The sequence below is a fragment of the Corythoichthys intestinalis genome, chromosome 10, assembly GCF_030265065.1.
Source record: "Corythoichthys intestinalis isolate RoL2023-P3 chromosome 10, ASM3026506v1, whole genome shotgun sequence".
Taxonomy (NCBI): domain Eukaryota; kingdom Metazoa; phylum Chordata; class Actinopteri; order Syngnathiformes; family Syngnathidae; genus Corythoichthys; species Corythoichthys intestinalis.
In genome coordinates, this window is record NC_080404.1 from 12,656,093 (window position 1) to 12,676,485 (window position 20,393).

The 20,393-nt window shown below is 42.3% G+C and overlaps 1 protein-coding gene across 5 annotated transcripts in view; it reads left to right on the top strand.

The window, feature by feature from the left end:
• The window catches only part of map3k4 (mitogen-activated protein kinase kinase kinase 4), a 48,601-nt gene that overhangs the window by 5,057 nt on the left and 23,151 nt on the right, over positions 1–20,393 (top strand). For 3 of the 5 annotated variants that reach the window (XM_057847456.1, XM_057847457.1, XM_057847459.1), the window contains exons 2-12: positions 4,121–4,311; positions 4,399–5,834; positions 8,279–8,539; positions 14,191–14,343; positions 14,420–14,577; positions 14,670–14,786; positions 15,468–15,567; positions 15,656–15,739; positions 15,810–16,079; positions 16,138–16,287; positions 20,230–20,385. In XM_057847456.1, coding sequence (XP_057703439.1) covers positions 4,121–4,311; positions 4,399–5,834; positions 8,279–8,539; positions 14,191–14,343; positions 14,420–14,577; positions 14,670–14,786; positions 15,468–15,567; positions 15,656–15,739; positions 15,810–16,079; positions 16,138–16,287; positions 20,230–20,385 — 3,076 coding nt within the window. Of the gene's footprint in view, positions 1–1,506; positions 1,936–2,023; positions 2,598–4,120; positions 4,312–4,398; positions 5,835–8,278; positions 8,540–14,190; positions 14,344–14,419; positions 14,578–14,669; positions 14,787–15,467; positions 15,568–15,655; positions 15,740–15,809; positions 16,080–16,137; positions 16,288–20,229; positions 20,386–20,393 lie in introns of those variants that run through there. The other 2 variants (XM_057847458.1, XM_057847460.1) reach the window with 2 other exon arrangements.

A 20,393-nucleotide genomic window follows, 5' to 3' on the forward strand; every position in this document is an offset into this window, starting at 1 on the left:
ATTTATGTATATGTGTCCATCCCCAACATGTGGTTCAGTTTATAAATGCTATGAATTGAGAGTAATTATTACACTAATGTAAAAATCTTATAAAATTAATAAAAAACAACTAATAAAAAACAACGTCTTTGTAAAAATCTGAAACAACGTCTTTGACTCCCTTCAATGTCCACGGTGTAACATACTGGAACATATTGGATGTTCTAATGTAATTGTTTTTTTGTTCTTGGTTGGATAACTTGGGGGGGACTTAAAAGAAAAGCCAGGAGTGGAGTGTTTGCGTGTGGAGGGTAACTCTTAATTTGGCCTTCAGAGGGTCTATTATGCCTAATTAGGAGAAAGTGTGCTCTTTCCAAACAGGCCAACTTCTTCTTTCCTCCCCTTGCTCGCTCTATCTCACTCTCCACCCCCAAAAAAGTCCCCCTCAGTTTGGGCTTTGTGAGCAAGCGTGCTCACTAAACAGCTGTGTGCTATTCAGTGGTGGGCCTCACGGGCCACGTGTCAGTACTATACAATAGAGTGCCCCTTTCTGATACAATAGTGTGGAAGGTTGGATGTCAAAGGTCATCCCCGGCCCCTCCCTTTAGCTGAATGAGGCAGGCCTTGGTATCTTTGCTTCAGTCGCTCTGCAGCAAAGGCTTGGTTTTGTGCTGTTTATTATGCACGGTGTCCCTGCCCAGGGGCTGCAGCATTCCTCTGGCCTTTATGGGGGGCCCAGTGCACCATCAGATGAGCCATTGAGAGCAGCCAGACACCATCTGCAGTGATCATTTACTCCCAGCAGCCAGTCAGGCACAGCTTGCAGACAGTAGGCCACACTGGCCTGTGACCTTCTCCCAAACCTCCCCCTGATGCAAAAAGTATCTAGAAGACTAATTTCAATGCATGGAGGCGAGCGAGCAAGTATGGCGGCATCCGTGGTGTCATCGGCGCTGCTGTCATTCCTGAGCTATTCAGTCATGCTGTTGAGTCTTTAAAAAAGTGATCTGGTTCCCGCTCACATGCATGGACTATTTCTGGCCTCACTTGCCTGCACGCCGCTTTGCACACTGCAAAAAAGTCTTCTTAGTTGCTTACATTTCTCTTGTGCACCTGCTTTCTTAATGCACATTCATCTCCCGTGCATTTCAGATAAACACTTTCATTGTGACTCTCAACATTGCTTACTGTGCCTTCTTGTGCCAGCGTACAGAAAAGAACGCTGTCATTTCCTGCTCCTGCAGAACAAGCCCCTCCACAGTTTCTCTCCTATTCAATGCACTCATAGAGGCGCCACTCTTCTTCTTCGATGCAAGATTGCATCTTATGTCATATGACGCTGCAGTGGTGTTGATGTGTTTGCAGTTGCATTTCATGCAGTTACAGGATTAGCAGCAGGTGTCTGTCGGCCTTATTGTGGTCCCATAGCAGCTCCCAGGGGAGAGGGATTGTGATGCAGGACAGATGGACTGTAGAAGTGTGCACTCCCGCTAAAGAAACGTATTTTCAGATCAAATCCCAAATGTAAATTCTCCTTAACGCACACTCAAAGAAATTGATGCAGCACCGCCTCTCTCCACTGTGGCCACACAAACGGGCACGTGTTACGTGAATACTATTCAGCCTGATGATGGATGAAGGCACACATGGTAAGGGTCATGTTGGACTGCCAGTTTTCATGCCCCCCCACCACCTCCCTTTTCCCTCTCTTTCTATGTTTGACAGCAGGGTCACACAATCCAACCTTCCTCCCTAATCCTATTTTCAAAAAAAAATCATTAAGAGATTAGGTAACAAAGGCTTGACATTGTTGTCTCATGGCACACTTGCACTCCCTTCAAGATGGAAAGGTATCTAATCATTGCTGTATGCTGAAAAAGTGTGTCTGACAGCACAGAATTGATATCTTCATTACATGAAAATGAACAACTTTTGCGGCAACAATGTAAAACTAAGGTAAGCTCTGAAAATAAACCATTAAAACATAAAAGCAGCAGTAGTAGTACATGTACTCATTTTTAATTTGATGTAGCCGAGAACATTCAGTGCAAGCTGTACCAAAGAGTCACATCCATTGCATGGCTGACTTTACAGATACATTGTGTTCTTATTCTTTCATTGTACAGCAGTTGTCTATTGATTGTCAGTTTAACAGTTTAAGCAACTGGGGCTGAAATTGTGGGTGTAGGATTCATCCCATGCAGTTGGGGGCAGTGCAGTTTTACAACACGACAGTCAGTACACACGCTTCCTTGACAACATCTTGATCAGTTGAGGTTGTGTGTCCAGACAACCTCCATTGTTTTTTAATACTCTAGCAGTGAAATTTTAAGTGAAATTTTCTGTTCGGACCCCCGGTAAATTACAATTACAACATTGCGTTGTACTGGACTACAAAGCATCGAAATATTAATGTAACGTCGACCGGGAGCCACGCTAATCTAACTGCACTACTATCCATGAAGGTCACTGAAGTTGTTTATTTTTGCATGACTTCAAGGATTAAAGTCCTCCGTCGTAATGACAGAAATCCATCAGAAGGAGGCGCTAAAGGTCAATCATGAGATTGACGCAGATCAACGGGGGAAATGGGTTGTGGTGCTGCTATAAAGAGAATAGTATGTATGCCCTATAATTAATTTCACCAGCAGTAGTGATTGTTACATTCTGGCAGTCACATTTTTTGTATATTAGAAGGTTTGTTGGCGTGGTTCAGTGGTTGTCTAGTTGTTCCTCAGCCCAGAGGTCGTGGGTTCGATTGTCCACCCTGATGTGACCTCGTCTAAGTATCTTTGAGCAAGATACTAAACCCCACGTTGCTCCTGGGTCTGCGTCACGAGTAGGTGGATGAGGATATAGTGTGAAAAGCTTTGATTGATTAAAAAGGTGGAAAGGCACAATACAGGTGTAACTCCATTTACCATTACCATTTAACCAAACAGAGGACGGGGTGAATACTAGGGCAGGAGACAGCAGGCAGGAGAGAGAGGCGCGGCTGCATCTGAGCCGAAATAACCCAGTTTTAAATCGATTTTTTTCATATGGAACGATTTGGATTAAAAAAGTCCGATTCCGATATCGGCACCATTAATCAGGCTGGCTGATAATTGTTCTATCGCTAATCGAAAGTCTTTATTGTCATTGTCACAAGATTAATCCATGCGAGCTCTATATGTGTGTATATACATGATGTACAAAGTTGTTTATCAACATACCACTCAATCGTATAGTAATAAAGAGCCCCTAAATACTCTCTAGACATTCAAAACTTTTCTCCATGTATCATTCTTATTCATTCAACATTGTCCCATTGCCCGTCGTTGGGTTTCAAATGTGGACATTTTATTCAAAAAGTGTTCATAGAAATTTAGCAAGTCCAACTGTGGATGAAAGGCAAGACAGGGTGAGAACTCCCAGGTGATGAGTGTTAGCCCACACCACGACTGAGCAGCGCGGCTAAGATAGCATCAAGCGCTGGCCAATGCGATGCCCAAAATGACATGTTGCGTTAGCTGATGTCATCGCAACAAAAGAGTTCATTGCAGTTTCTGTTTAAACAGCTGTGGAGCAAGCCCTGCAACCAAATTGTACCAGTTTGGAGTCCTCAATCAAAACTTTGCGTCCTTTCCTACCGTTTTTACCGTCGCTGTGAGATCGCGAGCTTAATCTGCAACACAATTGTTGCCGATTGCTGTTGCGTTGTCTCTGTGTAAACTGCCCCCAATTTATTAATCTGCAGGGCCTTGGTCATATAGTCATGCACATACATAGCTGTTCTGCGAAGGAGAGAAATAGCCAATCAGACTCCAAAGGAGGCATCGCTAGCCACTTGTCAGTCTGCTGCAGAGAGCAGTGCACATTGTGTGTACCTTAGCTTTTTGCAACCGTGGTATTGCAAGCGATTTTCTGCATAATCTTGACAGACTGTAAACATTCGGGCACTCTCTGACCTTGGTAAGTTTCTGTGATTCTCTTGGTTTGACATGGTGGAAGTAACTTTAAAAAGAAGCTAAAGAGCTTCTTTGTTGTTAGTGTCAGCCTTTGGGCGGCCTTGCTTATTATAAAACTGCTAGCATGAATAGCTTGTTGTGACTAGTTAGACATTTTTTTTGCCTCTAAATTGCATCATAAATGTTAACAGGCAGGACAACCCTGAGGGAGATGAATCCGGGCAGAGCTCCCGGACGGAGGAAACCTGGGATTCGCCCAGTGAGGAAGAGGAACATCTGTACGCTACATCACCCCCTTATACCCCACGTCAGATGAAACGAATGTCTGGCAAACATCAGAAAAGCAACCAATCAAGAAGTGGTGGACGTTCTCCCAGCAAACGTCAGAGAAATCAGCTTTTCGTTATTCATAACATTTGCGTCAATGTGTCTGTGATTTACTCATTAAGCAGTCGTATGTGTGTTTCAGCCGACCTCAGCCCATCAGTCCTGAAAGAAAGCCCCCGACCAGCGGAGACACCAGAGGAGCACAGCTACAAGCAGGGCAAGAAACAGAGGGCCACCCTGCGCAACACTGAGAGAGATCATAAGAAAACCTTTGAGGACTCATTCATGCTGGATCCGCTGTCTAAGTCGGGCCCCTTTGGTGCCATCAACATGGACCCCAGGAAGCACTACCTAAGCTTGGGCTGCAGCAGTTGCAAACTCCCTGTGTCCATGCCCCACATCTCCCGCACCCATCGGCAGACCTCTCGGACAGACTGTCCCGCAGACCGCCTGAAGTTCTTCGAGACACTGCGGCTGCTTCTCAAGCTTACGTCAATGTCGTCTAAGCGCAAAGAGAAAGAGCAGCGAGGCCAGGAGATCATGGCGTTCATGGGGCATAACAATGAAGTCATTTGGTTGGAGCTACAGGCGTGGCATGCGCGCCGCTCCATCAGCGATCAGGATTTCTTCCTCTACACCGCCCGCCAGGCCATCCCCGACCTTATTAACGAGGTGCTACATTTCAAGGTGAACTACGACAGCCTGAGACAGGCTCAGTGTTCAGGGTCCCCAACATTACAACCTGTTAGGACTGATTCTAATCGAGGCGTGAAAAATGAACGTGCGTCCACTCTAGTGGAGCCTAACCACTGTGGAGTCGATCCATGGGGCTTTAGTGCTTGCCCCTCCACTGCCATGAATGCAGCGGAGCCTCTTGGTTCTGGTGCTGACTGCAGAGATCACCTACAGAGGCAACGTCTGGCTTTTGACCAGGTCAAGCGAGTTATGGAACTGCTAGAGTATGTGGAAGCACTATACCCCTCGTTGCAAGCCCTGCAAAGGGACTATGAAAAGTATGCTGCGCGAGACTTCCAGGGCAGAGTGCAGGCGCTCTGTTTGTGGCTCAACATAACCCAGGACCTCAACCAGAAACTGCGCGTCATGGCCACTGTCCTGGGCCTCCGGGACCTGTCTCGCATCGGCTGGCCCGTCTTCGAGATCCCGTCACCTCGCTGCTCCCGTGGCAACGAGGAAGACGACAATGAGGAGGACGAGGAGAATGACTCCACCGCCACGTTTACAGCGGAAAGTGAAGACGGGGAGGACAGGGATGCTGAGGAGGAAGCAGAGGATGAGACCGTGGCATGTATTTTTGCTGAGGGGGAGCTATCACCCACTCGGACTCCCAAATTCGCTCAGTCACCATCAGAGGAGTTTCTTCCTATGGCAGCGTTGGGGAGTCCAGAGGCAGCGGGAGAAGGGGGCATGTTCTGCCCCACAGCAATATACAGGCCCTTTGTGGATAAAGCACTGAAACAGATGGGACTGCGCAAACTAATTCTCAGACTGCACAAATTGATGGACCGCTCTCTCCAAAGGTCACGAGCAGCCCTGTTGTGCCACACACCTGCACTGGAGGTGAGATGCTCATCTTTCCCTTTGTTTCATAATGTATGGTAATACTAAGATTGATTAATCGATATTGACAATGGGCATTAAACTCATTAATTACTGATCACATTGAAACACGCTAAATTAAGTCAATGCACATATTAACTATTTAAAGTTGCTTTGATTAACACCAAATTAGAAGGTTTTGGGTAGTGCTGCAACGATTAATCGATTAACGCGAGTAATTTGATTAGAAAAAAAAAGCTTCGAATCAAATTTTGCTGCTTTGAGTATTCGTTTTATTACAATTGTGTTGTAATAGTTTCTTTTAAAAGTTTAGTTTTATTGATTTGGGTGGATACACTGCCCTCTAGTGGTGGTAACAGTGAATATGATTTATTTAACATGGCTAAATCTACCTGCTCCCTGTTAAGACCAACATAAGGTAAGTTTTTGTTTAAGCAAATATTTGTTTATGCATTTGTAATTGATTTAGTTTATAGGTGTATTCAGCCATTTTCTGTGGGAATTCGTTGTTGAACGATTTGTTAAGAGCACTGTACAAAAAAGTTTTATAGCATTTAAGATAGCGGACCTTTTTCTATGCAAGTTAGTCAATATGTTCTGTTGTTGTACTTAGATCCTCATTTATTTATTATCTCTATACGGTTTGAGGCTAAGCTCAGGTATTTTAATTTATTTTTAAATGAAAGTGCAATTCTTCATAGTTTGAAGAAACACTCCGGAATTTATTTTGTATACGCATTTAATGCTCTATTGAAAGTGCAATCTTAGCAAGCCTTTGTTTTCCATCTCCTAAAATTCATTCTGCAACACTTAAAATGTTCCTAATCCGATTACTCGTTTATTGAAACTAATTAGTTGATAGATTAATCGACTACTAAAAAAATCGATAGCTGCAGCCCCAGTTTGGGGCTAACAAGATGAACAGACCCAAAGATGTTTCATTGTAAGTATAATGTATTTTGGTGATGGCTATATTCAAATTGCTGCTTAAAATGACCCAAATTGGATATTTTTGCCTATATGTAACTCGCGTGAGATTTGTTCACGATGTTCTGAATGGGTAAGGTCACATGGAATCTGATCTTTTCAAATCCGATCTGGGCCACTTAAAAATTAAGTTTTAAATCTGACATGGGTTAGAATATATTCATAGTGGATATTGAAAAATACACATTTTGGTAATTTCTTCATTTAATTTTTTTATTGTTATTTTGACCAAATAATGGAAAAGGCTTATGGCATTTCATTCACCCGTTTTTAAAAGGTATTGAGGTTTGCAATGCAGTTCTCGTTAGGGTCCCTGCTTAGTTTTGGGGAGAAACGAGAGTAAAACCTGGACTGGTTACAATCTCAGGTCGTTTATTTTCATTATAATCCACTGTGAAATTTAGTGTGTCATTAACAATACTTACATCTAGTAAAAAAAAAATTAAAAAAAAAAAAAAAAAACACCATCACTTTCTTTAATTTGAATGACGTTATGATTATTTTCTCGCTCAAAAACTCAAAAACTCACTATCATTCAACACCATTAAACCTTTCATTTAGCATTTAGCTAAAAAATATTGTTAGACTGTTTGGTTGGACAACATGCTACATATATAGACTCATAAACAGGAGTATATGCATTGTCATTTTCTGTGAATGGGCATTTTTGTTTTTACATATGTTTACAGTATAACGTGCATCAGAGGTGCAACAGTTAATTCATTGATTGATAAAATAATTGTTGGACAAAACAACCAGCAACATTTATTTATACATCTAACAGATGATATTAAATGGAGTTTTGTCATACATCTCCAGTCCAGAGCAAAAATTTGGAAACATTCAGATTTTTGCAGCAGTTAATGACTTCATCTTAGGTGGTGCGAACTGTAAGCATTCCTCCAAAATATTTATATTAATGCTGATGTTGTCGGCTGTCTTATCGGCGCCATAGGAAGGTTGGCCTTTATCCACTGTGACTCTCAAATAGATTGGAAGTCTTTGTCCAATTTGTGCCATGGTCAAAACTTAATTTTCTCTGTTGTGCAACTCAAAACAGATGAATGAATCTTTTCATTTCTCTTTTGGGAACAGTTGACTTTTCTTCACGGGGTCTATTTTTGAAATCACTTGAACTAAAATGGCATTCAGTGGGGTACATGGAGAGGCCAAAAGGGTCCAAAATGTACCCTTGCTAGCACAGCCACCAATTTGATGTGCCAAAATTTTATCCTTAGGGTTTGTGAAGGTTCACGAGATAATCACTATACAGCCCTGTTCGAATGCCATTTTTGATCAAACAAAACTTTGTTTTTGAAAGGGGGTGTAAAATAAAATAAAGTGGTTGCTTCGTCTAATAGCTAATCAACTGACATTGACGGTGATAGATGTCCAATCCATTTGGACTCGGAGGGCTGACAGTGATTGCTCACAGCCATCTCCAACCTCCTTTACAGTTTGCCGACTTCCCTGACCCAATGCTGTACAACGACTACCTGCCGGAGCTGTCCCGCCTCGGTTCCTGCAGTGCTTCGGCTGACCCCGAACTCTGCGCGGACCAGGTGTCGTGGGAGGATTTGCTGGACATGGACCTCCCATCTTTCCGGCCAGCCTTCCTCGTGCTCTGCAGAGTCCTCCTCAATGTCATCCACGAGTGCCTAAAACTGCGATTGGAGCAGAGACCTGCTGGAGAACCTTCTCTACTCAGTATCAAACAGGTAAGCGATACTGAAGGTGTATTCTTATCTTCTTATCAAATACACAGGGCTCATGCTGTAGAGGGCACTTGCACAATAGTAGCAGAGCTCTATTTTTTCCACATTTGGTTGTTTTACATCCAATGCTCCCTCTAATTTTTCAAGTGTCAGAGTAGAAACACACAAGCTCCCTGAACACACTGAGGACCACTGTGAGCAACATCACTTAAAATGAAAAAGACAAAAATGTCATTGTTCATGAGATGTGTACTATGAGTCCTGCTTTAACCATAGGAAGAGTCATGCTTTGGCCTGGGTAAGGTCCAGTTGTGGTATGGGTGAGTTAATAAATAAAACATAATGGACAACCACAATGGGAGTACGTCAAACTCCCACATTAAAACTGTTCAGACAATAAGGACACGGAAGATTCCTATTCTATGTGTCTAAGCAGCGATACAGGACAGGTTAAAAATAAAAACAAGGAAAAAAATCTCATTCAGTTTCACCGCTTGTTCTTCTATTTGCACGTACTCTGACAGCCATTTCATCTTAAAAGAACTACATTTCTTTTTTAATTTGGCTTGATGAGTGTAGTATCGCTGCCCATTCCTTTCGCCATGATAATGGGTTAGCATTTGCGTCTCTTAACTCTGCGTCACTGTTGTTAGTAGCCTAGCTACACAGTGCGTATCGGCAGGACACATACAGTGCCTTGCAAAAGTATTCGGCCCCCTTGAATCTTGCAACCTTTCGCCACATTTCAGGCTTCAAACATAAAGATATGAAATTTAATTTTTTTGTCAAGAATCAACAACAAGTGGGACACAATTGTGAAGTGGAACAACATTTATTGGATAATTTAAACTTTTTTAACAAATAAAAAACTGAAAAGTGGGGCGTGCAATATTATTCGGCCCCCTTGCGTTAATACTTTGTAGCGCCACCTTTTGCTCCAATTACAGCTGCAAGTCGCTTGGGGTATGTTTCTATCAGTTTTGCACATCGAGAGACTGACATTCTTGCCCATTCTTCCTTGCAAAACAGTTTGAGCTCAGTGAGTTTGGATGGAGAGTGTTTGTGAACAGCAGTCTTCAGCTCTTTCCACAGATTCTCGATTGGATTCAGGTCTGGACTTTGACTTGGCCATTCTAACACCTGGATACGTTTATTTTTGAACCATTCCATTGTAGCTTTGGCTTTGTTTTGGATCATTGTCCTGTTGGAAGATAAATCTCCGTCCCAGTCTCAGGTCTTGTGCAGATACCAACAGGTTTTCTTCCAGAATGTTCCTGTATTTGGCTGCATCCATCTTCCCCGTCATTTTTAACCATCTTCCCTGTCCGTGCTGAGGAAAAGCAGGCCCAAACCATGCTGCTGCCACCACCATGTTTGACAGTGGAGATGGTGTGTTCAGGGTGATGAGCTGTGTTGCTTTTACGCCAAACATATCGTTTTGCATTGTGGCCAAAAAGTTCAATTTTGGTTTCATCTGACCAGAGCACCTTCTTCCACATGTTTGGTGTGTCTCCCAGGTGGCTTGTGGCAAACTTTAAACGAGACTTTTTATGGATATCTTTGAGAAATGGCTTTCTTCTTGCCACTCTTCCATAAAGGCCAGATTTGTGCAGTGTACGACTGATTGTTGTCCTATGGACAGACTCTCCCACCTCAGCTGTAGATCTCTGCAGTTCATCCAGAGTGATCATGGGCCTCTTGGCTGCATCTCTGATCAGTTTTCTCCTTGTTTGAGAAGAAAGTTTGGAAGGACGGCCGGGTCTTGGTAAATTTGCAGTGGTCTGATGCTCCTTCCATTTCAATATGATGGCTTGCACAGTGCTCCTTGAGATGTTTAAAGCTTGGGAAATCTTTTTGTATCCAAATCCGGCTTTAAACTTCTCCACAACAGTATCTCGGACCTGCCTGGTGTGTTCCTTGGTTTTCATAATGCTCTCTGCACTTTAAACAGAACCCTGAGACTATCACAGAGCAGGTGCATTTATACGGAGACTTGATTACAGACAGGTGGATTCTATTTATCATCATCGGTCATTTAGGACAACATTGGATCATTCAGAGATCCTCACTGAACTTCTGGAGTGAGTTTGCTGCACTGAAAGTAAAGGGGCCGAATAATATTGCACGCCCCACTTTTCAGTTTTTTATTTGTTAAAAAAGTTTAAATTATCCAATAAATGTTGTTCCACTTCACGATTGTGTCTCACTTGTTGTTGATTCTTGACAAAAAAAATAAATTTCATATCTTTATGTTTGAAGCCTGAAATAGGGCGAAAGGTTGCAAGATTTAAGGGGGCCGAATACTTTTGCAAGGCACTGTATCTTCCAACAGGACAATGATCCAAAACATAAAGCCAAATCTACAATGGATTGGTTAAAAAATAAACGTATCCAGGTGTTAGAATGGCCAAGTCAAAGTCCAGACCTGAATCCAATCGAGAATCTGTGGAAAGAGCTGAAGACTGCTGTTCACAAACACTCTCCATCCAACCTCACTGAGCTCGAGCTGTTTTGCAAGGAAGAATGGGCAAGAATGTCAGTCTCTCGATGTGCAAAACTGATAGAAACATACCCCAAGCGACTTGCAGCTGTAATTGGAGCAAAAGGTGGCGCTACAAAGTATTAACGCAAGGGGGCCAAATAATATTGCACACCCCACTTTTCAGTTTTTTATTTGTTAAAAAAGTTTAAATTATCCAATAAATTTTGTTCCACTTCACGATTGTGTCCCACTTGTTGTTGATTCTTGACAAAAAAATTAAAATTTTATATCTTTATGTTTGAAGCCTGAAATGTGGCGAAAGGTTGCAAGGTTCAAGGGGGCCGAATACTTTTGCAAGACACTGTATGTGCAACACTGTCAATGCTATGATTGGCTGCGTCGCGTAAGTCAAGTGAACTGTATCGTATTAATGGCTAGACGACTGTTGCTGTTTGAGTTACGTTGCAAAATGGTACAGAGAACAATTTTGTTGGTCTAATTAACTAGATTATATCAGTTCTAAAATTATGTATTAATTAATACTGTTTCGCTGGCTAAAATTGGCAGTGGAATGTTGCTTCAGTAAATCAGCACAGGGGTCTTGCTGAATTATCACTCTTTATATTTCTCAGCACCTGCCTACCTCATGCACCTCACAACTATCTATAAATAATGGCGTAGTAACCCACCAATGGCAACGCCGCGTTGCTGTATCGAACGCACCAATAGGAGTGTCACGCTGACACGTCACTGTCGCACCGACAGTAGTCCTAGTGGCGCTGCAATACGTTTCTGTTGAACTTTATTTTGTGGGCTGCATAAAAATTTTCTTGTGTGCTGAGTATGAGCAAGCAGAGTGCGATTGTGCACGTGCGCAGCTTAGAGGTAACGTTTGCTTACAGCCATATTCCAAAATGTAATAAATGCTTTTTTCCCTCAAAATTCTTCACAGGGTAACGCATTAAGTTTTTGAAAATTCAATACAAAAAAATAAAACCTGAAATAATGGCAGTCTTTCTCTGTATTTTTCCTTGTACTTCGTCATTCACACCTAGGCATAATTTCGTCTTCACTTACAGTAACATGCATATTTTGGAATTGTGGGAGGAAAATAGAGTACCCGGAGATTCCACCCATCACTTCCTCGGATCTGCATGAGATCGTATGCATTGCGGAGGTTGAGTTTAGTGAAGATTTTTGCTCCTTTGACCAGATCAAATGAAGGAAGAGATCAAAGGAAGTGGGTAGATGTTCTCAATGCAGGGCCTCAACGTTTTGTCGTTCTTATTCACAAATAAAAATCCCTCCCCTGCAGGAGAAGAGGAAGGGCGGATTATACCGGCAGCCAAAGAAGAGTCATTGATGTATGTATCTATAGCTTCTTTCAGTGGCGTACAAGGAGTACAGTCATCCCTCTTTGGGCAATACGTCTATGGCACACTCATATGGTCGGTGAGGGGGCAAAAACGTGGCCTTTGCCCTGCTGAACACCTCTGAAATTGTGATATTTGGGAGGAACTCCTGACATGTCTGAAGGAGGAGATTGAGAACACATCTGTGGAGCTGTGGCTTGTTTGAGGCAGACTGCATGACAGAAAGCTCCCCACCCAAGAATGGTCCCAGCCATCCAGTCGAGATGTGGGTTGTGCCATCAAAACCATTGATACTCTAGGATCATAAGGATGCCAGGTGATTGCAGGAGGTAAAATTGAATGGTCTCGGGCTTTCTTGTCATGAGCATGCAGATCGGATGAGTTTGATGAGTGACGTCGGCATCAGAGCCACTGTCCATGAATGTGCCCAGGGTGTGGAAAACATTAAAGCTTGACATAGAATGTCATTTTCTTTAAAAAGGAAGGTTGTGTATAGGTCTGGCTCACGAGTACCTTCCACTCTACTCGTGAGCGTTGTCTTTTGCTGGACATTGGGCAATGAAGTGATCCGCCTGACCACAATAGAGGCAGAGGTGACCCTGTCGGTGACCTCTTTGTTCCTCCTAGGGTAGTTTTTTGCGTCCCAATTGCATGAGTTTGCCAGCATTCAGGAGCCTGTTTGTCGGCGAAAACAGAAGATTTGCTGAAGCTTGACGATTACAATTACATGCCCTATGCAGTTTCCTGAGACTGCCATCAAGTATTGTTGCGAGAGCGATCATTTGGTCAAGACTGTTGTACTCATTTCGAAGGAGGCTAGTTCATCTTCAATTGACTAATTGAGCATACCGCAAAATATCGCCTGCAATGCCTCATAATTGAAATGGCACTCATCAGCAAGCGTTCTAAACGTCACCAAAAACTCAGCCAAACGAGAGCCCTGAGTGACATGAGGCGTTCAGTGGCTTCTCTTCCTCAGACCGGGCGGTCAAACTTTCATCTCCTCTGTGAACATGAAGTATGACGCACAAATGGGCGATTGCCTTTCCGATTCTGACCTAGCCCACGAAAATGCAGCGCCCTGGAGAATAAGACGAAGGCTTTTGGTTGAACACTATCCAGCACTGAACAACGTAGGTACGACATGTACTAAGTCGCCATCATAAGGGACTTGTGTCAGCACATAAGGCTCTTTTATAAAAGCTTGCATGGTGTGTGTGAGTGCTCCAGCGGCAGATGACTGACTGACTTTGAAGAGACAAGCTAGCAGTGGATAACCAAGGAGGCATTTGATACTTCACTCAGTTTAACCAGCTCTTGGCTTCCAGGATTTGTGTTTGCTGGATCCTTTGTTTAGTCAGCAGCCATTCTTATAATTACCGTATATTATGGAATCCTAAGCCAGAGACTTCCCACTGCAGTATAAAATGCTTTGTTGTTTTAACTTTTTTTTTTTTTTTTTTTTTAAGATGTAGCCCTTGCTTGATGAGCACACTTGTTTTTGGATTATGCTGTGAAGACATCTCTGTGAATGGTGGACTAGGGTAACAAGCTTTGTCAACTCTAGTTGTACCAGTAGTACTATATAGGATTTTACAAGATTTTGTCTGCCTAGCATCTTAAAGGAACTGTTACCATGGATACTACAATCATTAAAGACATTTCCACCTTTAGATCAGTGTTTGCGACTGGTTCTGTGAACGTCCATATCTCATGTCACTATAACCCACACAAGCACAGAGAGGAAAATGTTCATTCCCTTTTTAAAATGCTAATATCTCCACATTAACACTTTGCAGTTGGTCCGTGAGTGTAAGGAGGTTCTCAAAGGCGGTCTCCTTATGAAGCAGTATTATCAATTCATGCTGCGCGGCGTAGTCACAGATGCTCAGGGCCTCCAGACCAATACCAACATTGATGAGTTTGAGGAGGACCTACACAAGATGCTTGTGGTAAGAGGCATGGGATAGGTTTGAGAATGTATGCATGATTGCCGGGGTTGTGACCACTCTATTGTATGCATTTCAGGTTTACTTTGAATACATGCACAGTTGGATTCAAATGTTGCAGCAGCTGCCTCAGGCCTCTCACAGTTTAAAGAACCTGCTCGAAGAAGAGTGGCACTTCACCAAAGATATCACCCCCTACATCCGTGGAGGGGAGGCTCAGTCTGGGAAGCTTTTCTGGTTAGCAGCCTTCCATTGCTTTTCCATGCACCCAGTCAAAGCTCAACATGTTGTCATACACATGGCACTGACAAGGTATTTTTCCTTTAAAGTGACATTGCTGGGATGCTGCTCAAATCTACTGGAGAGTTCCTTGATGCTGGCCTACAAAAGAGTGGCAATGAGTTCTGGGAAAGTGCCGACGACAGCACTGCTTCTGATGAAATTAGGTAAGGTTTGATAACTTTCCAGGCTGTGGTCACAAAATCTGCGCAGTCAAAAGGAGAGTTTTGAAAAATATTTGTTTAAAAACATGCAAAAAGATGCAATTTTTAATAATTTGGTATCACATAGGTAAAGCTTGGCCTATAAAATACATCTTTCCATAATGTCAGCTGAACTCAACATTATTTTTTAGAGTACAGTACAATGGAGCGGAAACAAAGAGCTTTACAAAAATGAAATGGAACATTCAACAAAATACAAGTAATTTTCGTGAAATTATAACAACAGTGATATGAAATATAATCAGTAACAAACGAAGAACCTGCCGTGGTTATAGAGACACCCTGTCAGCACCTCCACTAAGTCTTTATATTACCTGATCAAAGTCCTTATATTGGCTGCTTTAATTAGCAGCCCGTTGGTGGTCTCAAAGTGTATCAAGTTGTAATCAGATTCCCCATAGATACGGAGAGAAGATGATCATTTTGAATGAATCATACAGAAGGTCCAGAGATTGATTAGACTTTTTTTTATGTGTAATTTTTAGAGCACTGTAAAAATGACAGCAGCTGAAACAAACACTAAAAACAAATAAGAGTCTTAAATAAGGGCACAATCCCATTTTTTTTTTTTTTTGGATAAGCATGTCTGACAAATCATATGTTGTGCTTTTCAAATACTTCAAGGCGCTCGGTGATCGAGACCAGTCGTTCACTTAAAGAGCTGTTTCATGAGGCCAGAGAACGAGCGTCCAAGGCGCTGGGTTTTGCCAAAATGTTACGCAAGGTAAAAAGTTGCTAAAATTGAACAATGAATTTATGATCGTGTGATTTCCTGAAGAGCTGAGGAGTGATTTCGCTTTGTTTCGCTGCAGGACTTGGAAGTTGCCGCTGATTTTAGAATCATCAATGGAGTGCCTTCACTCCTGGAAGCTCTCAAGAAGAGAAACTATGTTAAGGTGCGTTATTATTAACCTTTGGCACTATTAATCTGTCGGGAAAGCAGCTTTTCAATTTTTCGGCCCACAGGTCCAGATTCCCGGCCTGGAAGAGCTGCAAGTGTTTGTTCCCTGTGGCCTGCTGGCTCAGCGGCCGCTCATTCTGCAGTTGCTCAATGCCGCTGCGGGAAAAGACTGCTCCAAAGAACCCGATGATATGACGGAGGATGAGGCATTCCTGCTCATGAGCAAACACCGGACCACGGTCTTGACGACCGATTCGGAATGGGCCCAGTGGGACGGAGAGCTACTTAAACTGGTTCCCACAATGGAAATTGTCGACACTTTGAGGGCCATGAAGGTGTGTGAGGCAAAGCATGGATTGGCATAGCTTTATCAACTCATGACTGTGACCTCAGGTGGAGAACATGCTCTTGATCGTGATGCAGTCGGCTCACCTAGTGGCTCAGCGGAAGGCAGTTCAGCAGTCCATGGAGGATGTGCTCACTCTCAGCCGCGAGCAAACATCCAGTCAGCCTCTGATCGCAAGTGCTCTGGAGGAGCTCAAGGTACTTACATAATCACAAACTTTTAGACACACGAGAGTATCTGCAATTTTGCACAGACCATCAGTCCAGTCTCAGAATACATGCTCTCACAGCGTGAGTTTCTGTTCAGTTATAGCTCATTGTGGTTTAATTTGGCTTATTCACCACCAAAGACGTACAAATATTGATGTTTTTGATGTTCTGTGTTCATGTAGCCATAGAACAAAATATTCTGTGGTGCTTGAAAGAAGGGGAATTTGTTGTGAAAAATGGATAGGGAAAAATGAGTTTACATAAAAACTTTCTGTCAAGCTCAAGATATCACCTTAAAACATTTGATAACTAAAAATAATTATTGTGTGGTCTCGGACGATGCTGATACTGTACCCATATGTTTTTTTGAAAGACAAACAAAAAAACATACTTTTTAAAATACCAATTTACTGCATGCTCACAATCATGGGTTGGTCAGACACTGCTTGAAAAACCTTTGTGAAACGGTGAAAAGATTAGTACAAACCTTCTGAGAGCCAGTGTTGTCAGTAACTCGGTACTGATTACTCTCTTTCAGTAACGAGTAAGCTAACACGTTCATTTTTACAAATGAGTAATCTGATTAAAGTTAGTTTCCTTAGTGTCTGTGCGTTGCTATTGTTATTGCCTCATAATGTATGTAGAATGAAGAATATTGTAGTCATGTACGAAGAGCATTTTGAGTGAATGAATGAATGCTAGAAAGGTTCCCGGTATGTGTTTCCATGGTAACCATTCACTGCTACTTCCTGTTTTGGTCTCGAATCGCACGCGCTAAGTGTTGTGGGACTGAGAAAGGCGTGGGCAAGACACATTCGAGCCAAGTGTTGAGATGTGCGAGGGAATGTTGATCTGTGTCCATCCATGAATGAAGGTGAGTATTTTTCCTTCATTCTGGAGGGTATCAGCAATACATTGGACCCCTACATGGCGGCCGTTTCGTAGCTTTGCAGTTGCAATGACGGGCAGTCGTAGCTACAAGTGGGCAAGCTTTGGTTACATCATATTTGTGTTGCACATTTATGCTGTGAGGTTATGTGTTCGTTTAGCATCTTTGGAATGTGTTGTAAGTCTGATTGAGTGTAAAGTGCTTAGTTACCACCACATTTTGTGGCCAAATTGACCGCGTGTGTGTACGGCGTACTTCCGGGTTGAGCGCGCTCATCCGCGCCCGCCCCCACCTTTGTGTTTATTGCACTGTGCAATTCATATGTGTGTTGTTGATTATTGTGCAGTTAATTTGCGTCCCAAATTGCAGATTTTTGAGATTAGGCTTAATCTCCGAGTTGGCAGGCTTAATTAGTCGTTGGAGTCGATTTCAACAACTTCCATGCAGTTTGTCAGTTATTCGTTAGTTTCAAAGCTCCAGGGGGGCTAAGCTAGCGCGAGTCAATGGTGGTTGAAATCAACTCCATCGACTAATTAAACTTCGCTAACTCGAAAATTAAGCCTAATGTGAAAAATTCTGATCTTCCCCTTTAAATTTAATTATCGGAAAGTCATTTGCATGCGATTACATTTTTCTGATTTCATTCTTATGTTGAGGCGACAAAGGGAGAAAAATTGGTAAAAAGTAACTGATTAATTACTTTTAAAGTAACTTATTTACTTTGATAATGAAGTAATCAGTAACTTAACTAGATTACTTTTTTGAGGCGTAGTCAGTAAGCTGAGCTGCTGAGTGCGTTGTCAATGCCATTATACAACATTAGCACATTGGCTTAGCTGATCTGATATTCACTTGCTAGAAGACTACACAAGTTTGTTAGCCTAGTATTCCCCATTTTACCTCCTTCTAACAAAGCTGACATCTTTGTAGGTGCTTATGTTAATGGTAGTGTTCATTCAACATTAAATCCTAGCTGGCATTAATGTTTAACATGCACATATATCCACCATTTAAAGTAATGTTTCTAACGTAAAGAATGGGAAGAATAAAATCGTTTTCCTTCTTAGAAAAAATATTCAATGACATCGAGCTATTTTTTTAACCTTTAGTGCTTATTTGTTTTTCTTCTTGGCAACATTTGATTGGTTGATGATTCCCCAAAACCAAAATAAATATTTAGAAATAAATAAATAAATAAATAAATAAAAAAACAAGATTGCTTTTGTTTCCTCGTTTGCTAGCTTGTAACCACATGTTTTGCTGAGTTGACTTGGTTGTAGGCCCCTCTTCTGGCTCAGCAAGTGGCCTTTTCACCGTAAAAAGCTGTCCAAAGACTTAATATTTCCGGGAACAGTTATGATGCGCCTACGTCATTATCGCGGACAAGCGCACATACAGTGGGGCAAATAATTATTTAGTCAACTACTAACTGTGCAAGTTCTCCCACTTGAAAATATTGGAGAGGCCTGTAATTGTCAACATGGGTAAACCTCAAACATGGGAGACAGAATGTGGAAAAAAAAAACAGAAAATCACATTGTTTGATTTTTGAAGATTTTATTTGCAAATCATGGTGGAAAATAAGTATTTGGTCAATACTTTGTTATGTACCCTTTGTTGGCAATAACGGAGGCCAAACGTTTTCTGTAACTCTTCACAAGCTTTTCACACACTGTTGCGGGTATTTTGGCCCATTCCTCCATGCAGATCTCCTCTAGAGCAGTGACGTTTTGGGGCTGTCCTTGGGCAACATGGACTTTCAACTCCCTCCACAGATTTTCTATGAGGTTGAGATCTGGAGACTGGCTAGGCCACTCAGGACCTTGAAATGGTTCTTACGTAGCCACTCCTTTGGTGCCCTGGCTGTGTGTTTGGGATCATTGTCATGCTGAAAGACCCAGCCACTTCTCATCTTCAATGCCCTTGCTGATGGAAGGAGATTTTCACTCAAAATCTCACGATACATGGCCTCATTCATTCTTTCTTTTACACAGATCAGTCGTCCTGGTCCCTTTGCAGAAAAACAGCCCCAAATCATGTTTCCATCCCCATGCTTTACAGTGGGTATGGTGTTTTTCGGATGCAATTCAGTATTCTTTCTTCTCCAAACACAAGAACCTGTGTTTCTACCAAAAAGTTCTATTTTGGTTTCATCTGACCATAACACATTCTCCCAGTCCTCTTCTGGATCATCCAAATGCTTTCTAGCGAACTGCAGACGGGCCTGGACGTGTACTTTCTTCAGCAGGGGGACACGTCTGGCAGTGCAGGATTTGAGTCCCTGGCGGCGCATTGTGTTACTGATAGTAGCCTTTGTTACTGTGGTCCCAGCTCTCTGTAGGTCATTCACTAGGTCCCCCCGTGTGGTTCTGGGATTTTTGCTCACTTGTTATCATTTTGACAGCTCTTTGGTCTTGGCCGTAGTGGAGTTTGGAGTGTAACTGACTTGTGGACAAGTGTCTTTTATACCGATAATGAGTTAAAACAGGTGCCATTAATACAGGTAACAGGTGGAGCCTCGTTGGACCTCGTTAGCTCTTTGACAGCCAGAAATCTTGCTTGTTTGTAGGTGACCAAATACTTATTTTCCACTCTAATTTGGAAATAAATTCTTTAAAAATCAAACAATGTGATTTTCTGTTTTTTTTTCTCCACATTCTGTCTCTCATGGTTGAGGTTTACCCATGTTGACAATTACAGGCCTCTCTAATCTTTTCAAGTAGGAGAACTTGCACATTTGGTGGTTGACTAAATACTTATTTGCCCCACTGTAGATATAAAAAATAGATGCTAGATGCTAGCTCCAATAGATTTCAATGACGACTTCCTATCCCGTTTTATTATTATATATAAAGAGCGTGCGCCGTCCCCACGGACCGGTACCGGTCCTCGGCCTGGTGGTTGGGATCCCTGAATTAGATGATTAAAAACCATGTGTTTTAAAATTTAAAATGTAAATATCTTTAAGATTTAGAAAAAAAAGGTCAATGGCAGCCAATTCCTTAATTTGCTCATGTCTGATTTTTGCACCTTATAAAAAGGATGAAGCCCTGCAGCTCTGCATCAAGATCAGTTCGGCCATCGACCGAGTGGAGTTCACATTGGAGTTTGAGGTTGAGGTGGATGAGTCTGAGTCGTCCACTCTACAGCAGTACTACAGAGAGGCAATGATCCAAGGCTACAATTTTGCCTTTGAGGTACTGTA